The 6000-nt window shown below is 68.8% G+C and overlaps 1 protein-coding gene across 1 annotated transcript in view; it reads right to left on the reverse strand.

Moving 5' to 3' along the window:
• Positions 1–5702, reverse strand: part of MN1 (MN1 proto-oncogene, transcriptional regulator) — a 46057-nt gene extending 40355 nt beyond the window's left edge. The window contains exon 1 of the mRNA XM_012763801.3: positions 1264–5702. Within this exon, the coding sequence (XP_012619255.2) occupies positions 1264–4999 (3736 nt within the window). The 5' untranslated portion in view covers positions 5000–5702. The remainder of the gene's footprint in view (positions 1–1263) is intronic.
• Positions 5703–6000: the final 298 nt, after the last annotated feature.

Consider the following 6000-nt stretch of genomic DNA (forward strand, 5'->3'; position numbering starts at 1 on the left):
CTCACCTGAAACCCAGGCTCCAGAGATGGCAGGACATGGGGAGGGCCCGGGAAGAGAAGGCAGAGGAGGAAAGAGCATGAGCGAGGGCAAGAATCGGGAGGCACATTTTTAAAAAGACAGGGTTAAATTGCCAGCCACTGGCTCCAGGATAATACTCTGCCTGGTGAAACAAGGGGAATTCAACCAGGATTTAGAAGGAAAAGGTAGGAAGAAAAAAAAAAATGATGCTACCTGATTTTTAGGAGCCATTAGCCATATATAGGGTTTTTTAAAAAAAAAATAAAAAAGCTTCATTAAAATAAACTGGTATCTACTGCAGCCTAGACATCTTTAGGAGAAAAAGAAGTGTTATCAGTTTAACTGGAATGGCAAACCGTTTACTAACCCCACCCCTCCCACCTTAAAGGCCTGGGGCATGGTGGGGAGGGGTGCTTAGAATGCAAAAGAGAGCTGTGACTGGACATCTGTCACCAAAGCCAAGGGAGATATTGACAAACGCGGGTCCTTTGTGTCTTAAGACTATATATCCATATCCCCAAACGCAAATGACGCCCTGATGCCTGGTCTGGGCTCTGCCAGGCGAGCTCCACCCAGCCCCCCAGTCCCACCAAATGTCAAGGAGGTAACACCCTGAAAAGGTGCCCTGCCTCCTGAACCCCCACAGGTCTCCAGGTTTTCAGCGAAACTCTAACAGTTAGGAAGAGACAAAACAGCTATTCATTAGGAACAAATGTCAAATTAGGCGTTGCCTCCAAGTGGTGCACCAGCACTGAGGCTGGGAACTTTCTGCTAGAGATGCTGCCCCCTTACAGAGCCGGCACCGGGGGCTGGGGGGACAGGGAAAAGGTGGGAAGGCACTCACACAACTTCTCAGGTGTCCTGCCAGGAAAGGGGGCCCAGGGCTCCTCAAAAGCGGAACCAACCTGAGGGGGGAGGGCTCAGCGTGCAGGGGAGGGGCTGGTTCTGTGAGCAACTCAGCTGGAACTGGGGGGGTGGGGTGGGGGGGCAGGTAACTGCAAGATCCCCAAAGGGCTGCCCGCCCAGTAGGTCTCACCACCCCGTGGCACTAGAATCCACCTGGCAGCGGCTGGGGGTCTGTCCCCACAGCCCGCGGTGTAACCAAAGGAGGGCGCCCAGCTCTGAGCTGAAGATGAGGAAGACCTGGGTCCCCAAGCCCAAGGGAGTCCAGGGGCGGAGGCTGAGGCCTGCACTGGGACGGGGCGGGTCACCAGGGCGGCGAGAAGGGAACGAGTGCACATATACCTTCTTTGTTGTTGGGGTTCTGGGGTTTGGCCTTCTCCCAGGGCGCCAGCGTCTTGTCGTCGTCTGCGCCCCCCACCAGGGCCTTGTCGGGGGGCACGTACCAGGCCGCGCCGTGCTCGGCCATCAGCGAGTCCAGGTCGATGGTGCTCATGGCGCTCTTGACAGCGTCGGCGCAGCAGCTGCCCAGCTCGCCGTCGCCGTTCTGCGCGCCCGGGGCCCCGACGGCCACGGCGCACTCCCCCTTCTTGCCGCCCTTGAGCCCCAGGGGCTGGTCCTCGGAGATGCTGAACTGCTGCCTCTGCAGCTGGATCTGCGCCTGCAGGATCTCCAGCGGGTGGATCTCGTCGGGCGGCGCCCCGCTGCTCGTCGGGGTCCGGACCTGCTCCAGGCCCGGCGTGCCCGGGTGGCCCGCGCCCCCGTAGCTGTCGGGGGTCGAGGCGGAGGTAGACAGGATGCCCAGGCCGAGCGCGGGCGGGGGCGCCTTCGGGCCGTGCTCCCCCGCGCCTACCCCACGCGGAGGGAGTTTGGGTGAGCCGGTCACCAGGGGGCTCCTGCTCGCTTTGGCCAGGGCGGGGGCGTTGTCGGAGCTGGACGACACCTCGTCCTCGTTGGCGTAGCTCGTGCTCACCTCGTCCGAGGCAAACTCGCCCACGTGCGGCGAACTCCCGTCCGACTTGGCCGCGCCGTCCAGGGACGCCATGAGGTCCGGCTGGTCGCCCAGGAGCAGCTCGGCGCCCTTCCCCCAGGACGGCGACGTGAGCGCCTTCTCGTGGGGGGTCGTGGCCCGGCGAGCCTCCCCCGCGGAGCTCCCCCCGCCCGCGGCGCCCGACGCCGGCTGCTGCCCCGGGCTCACCCCAGGGGCGCCCCCGCTGTCCGGGGCTGCCGAGTACTTGTCAAAGAAGGTCCCGGGGCTCACGTGGCCGCTGTCCCTTTTTCTGCGGCCCCGGCCCCGGCCCCCACCCCCGGGAACTGGCTTGCCGTCATTCCCCGCCGTCGACTCTAGGTTGTAGTTGGGGGAGAGACTGGTGCCGTCCCCCTGGGCGGGCGTGTTGGGCGGCCCCGAGGCTTTGGAGCCGCCGCTACTAGTCCCCGACGGGCCTCCGGGTCCCGGGGCCCCCGGAGCAGTCCCTCCCGGGAAGTAATCCGAGCCCGGGTTACCCGCCACGGCCGCGCCGTCCGTCTCATTCTGGCTCAGTTTCCTCTTGCCCTCGGGCGGGTTCTTCTTGTTGAAGGTCACGTTGAGGTTGGGGGCCCCCAGGCTGGCGATCATGTTCTGGCAAGCGGTGGAGAGCGCAGCCAGGCAACTCTGGCCGAACAGGTTGTCCTTGGAGCTGGGCTTATTGAAGGAGCCCAGCGACAGCGCGCCCAGCTTACTGGCCGAGGTGCGCTGGCTGGGCTGGAAATCAGGCTGCGGCGGGTACGCACCCCCGCCGCCCCCGCCGGCGCCCGAGCCGCCCCCGCCCCCGCCCGCGCTGGGGGGTGAGTTCACGCCTGGACCGCTATGTGGCGTGGCCTGCCGGCTCGCCGCGCCAAACGGAAAGCCGGGCTGGCCCCCCAGTGCGGGCGCGGCGAAGTCCGGCGGCGGCGGAGGCCGGCGCTCCGGGGGAGCGCTGGGCAGCCCCACCCCGGCCCCGGGCGACTGCAGCTGGCCCAGGCCGGCCAGGCTGCCCCCGAACTGCAGGCCGGGCGAAGGCAGCGCGGGCACGTGGCCCTCCCCGGGCATCCTCAGCGGCTCCGGCAGAGGGCCCCGGTACAGCACCCCAGAGCCGCCAGGCGGAGGGGGCGGCGCCAGGCTGGGGTCGTGCGGCCCGCAGTCAGCAGGCAGGCCCGAGCCGCCCATCCTGCGCGGCAGCAGGTCTCCGGGCGGCGGGTGCGGACCCGGGAACCACGCGCTCTCCTGCGCCAAGTGCGGCGCCTGCTGCTCAAAGGTGCCCAGGCGCCCCGCGCCCGCGCTGCCGCCTTCGCGCTCGAAGTTCGGCTGCGCCAAGCCGCCTACCGGGCCGCCATGCACCAGGCCGCCCTGGCCCACGTCCCCGGGGTGGCCTAGCTGGGCTAGGTTGGGCTGGCGCAGCCGCTGCTGCTGATTCCGCGACGCCATCTGTTTAATCATGAGGGCTGCGTTTTGGCGCTGCTGCTGCTGCTGCTGCTGCTGCTGTTGCTGCTGCTGCTGCTGCTGCTGCAGGGACTGGTGGTCCGGGCCGGGGTGCTGCAGGGGCGGCCCCGAGGGGAAGCTGTCGGGCACGGGCGGCGTGAACTCGCCGGGCAGGCCCGGGTAGGCGGAGGGCGAGAGGTGGTTGTCCAGAGCGCCGTTGTGCACGCTGCCGTTCCACGAGGCACAGCGGTCCACTCCCGCGCCGCCCGGGAAGTCGAAGCGCGGTCTCTTGGCCACGTTCATGTAGGGGGGCGCGTCGAAATGCTGCAGCCGCTGGTTGGGCGCCTGCTGTGGAGCCTGCTGCACGTTGAAAACCGGCTCGGAGTAAGGGTGCATGCTCCGGTTCTCCAGCCGGTGGATGGGGTATTCGAACTGCGCGTGCTGGCTGGGCAGCATGGGGCCTCCGTCCTGCAGGCCGCCGCTGGGCGTGCCCGCCTCGCCCTGCTGGGGCCGCGGGAGCGCGGGCGGGCACGAATTTTGCCGGACTAGAAGCCCCGGTGGCGGCGGCGGCGGCTGCTGCGACTGCGGCGGGGGCTGTGGCTGAGGGGGCGGCGGGGCCTGCTGCGGAGGCTGCATTAACGGGTGCCTGGCGCCCACTGCGGGCTCCAGACCCACAGGCATCTTGCGGGCCCCGCCGAACCTCTCAAAGAACACGCCGTGCTGCTGCTGCGGCGGCTGCGGCTGCTGTTGCGGCGGCTGCGGCTGCGGCTGCTGGGCGTGCATCTTGGACAAGCCCACCATGCCCGCGGCTCTGGGCATGGCCGAGGCGCCCGGGAAAGCGCCCCCGGGAACCTGGCGACCGGCTGCATAATGAGGCAACTGCCCTTCGGAGTCAGAAGGCGAAAACATGTCAAAATGTCCCGAGGGCGCCTCGCCGGGGTAATTGTATTCCAGCGAGTCGACGGCTCCTTGGTTCGCCACCCTCCGGGGCTCCAGACTGTGCGAATCGGAGCCGCTGGAGGAGGGCAGGCCGTGGAAGGAGGCCGCTCGGTTAGGGCTCTGGTCCAGCGGCAGGCACGGGGCAGGCACGGCGTGGCCGGAGGCTCCCGAACTGTGGAAGTCCGGGAGGTTTCCCGGGCGCTGCGGGCCGAAGCTCTCTGGCCCCTGGCTCTCCGCCATGTGCTCGTAACCCTCGGCGAAGGGCGGCTGGCTGCCCAGGCCGCCGGCTGCGCCGCCGTAGCCGAGCAGGCGACCCCCGTGCAGGCACGAGGCCCCCGGGTCCGGGCCACCAAAGTTGCCCCCAAAGTGGGGGTGATGCTGGTGGGGATGGTGGCTCCCCGGGTGGCCGTGATGAGGCTGCTGGCCGCCAAAGAAGCCGTGCACGGGCTGCGCCTGCAACCCCCCTGCGTGCAACTCCGAGTGACCGCGCGCGGGGAAGCCGTATGGCTCCATGTTCATGCCCAAGATCGGGGGCTCGCCCAGAGCACTCATGGCAGGGTCCACGGGGCCAGGGGGTGGCCCTGTGTGGAAAGCTGGAGCCTTAAAATGGGTGTTCATGCTCAGTCCGGTCTCGTTAAAGTTCCTCTCGCCCTGGCCAGCGTTCCTGCTGTTGATCTGGGGCTCGAATTGGTCCAGCCCAAACATACTTGGCGGGGGGCAGGGGGGATCAATAGGGCATGACAGCTTGCTCTCCGCGGCGCGCCTCCGGCCAGCTACTCGTTCCAGCCCTGGATGGGGCGCTCCGGGACGCTCAGCACCGCGGGGGCGCAGCGCGCACCGCTCCCCGCCTGGCGTGGGGAGGCTGGGGCTATCGGCTCCGCTCCTGAAGCTCCGGCTCTGCCCCGGGCGGGCCGCTCATATCTTGCGAGGCCGCGGGGCCTCCAAAAGCCGTGTTGGGGGACCCATGCCCCGGGCAGTTGGCACAGCCGCGGGTGGGTCTGCGGGGAGGGGGCCGAGCCGCGGGTGAACAGAAACAAAAAGTTGAGTGGGGGAGAAGGGGGAGGGAAGGGGGTGGGAGAGCAGAGCGATCACCTTCTTAAGTCCGATCGGTCGGCTGGGGAGCCCAGGACGCCACCCGCAGCCTCCCGGAGTCCGTGGCGGAGCTAAGGGCAGGGGAGAGAGACCCTTCGAGCCGCGGCTGGCTCCGGGCACCGACAGAGGGGTCCCTCCCCCCTGCCCCCGGAGTCCCAGCGCTCCGCAGCCCAGGCGTCCACCGAGCACGATCCGCTGGCAGTCCCCGCCGGCTCCGGGCGACCGGCTGCTGCGTCTTCAGCGGGCCGGAAGACTGGAGGCTCCAATCGGCATCGCGAGCGCCGGCCCCAGCGGAGGACGCAGAGGGGCCGGGAGGCGGCCGGCGCCGGGTTGCAGCGGAGGGTCGGGGAAGGCGCGGCTCCCTGCTCCGCGGCGGGTGCGCTGCGCGGCCACGTCCGCCGCCGGCCGCTCTGCCTCCGCCGTGCGGTCTCGGAGTTCGCTCGGGTCTCTGCGCACCGTCGCCGGCGCGGGAGGGCGGCGAGGAGAGGGCTGGGTCGCTCCAAGGCTCCGGATCCCTGCCTCCGCGCCGAGGTGCTCCCGAGCCCCCCCGGCCGGGGAGGGGGCGTCCGCGGGTCGGGGCCGCGCCGGGCGAGGGCGAAGGCGTTCCGGCCGCG

The sequence above is a fragment of the Microcebus murinus genome, chromosome 22 (assembly GCF_040939455.1).
Source record: "Microcebus murinus isolate Inina chromosome 22, M.murinus_Inina_mat1.0, whole genome shotgun sequence".
NCBI classification, from domain to species: domain Eukaryota; kingdom Metazoa; phylum Chordata; class Mammalia; order Primates; family Cheirogaleidae; genus Microcebus; species Microcebus murinus.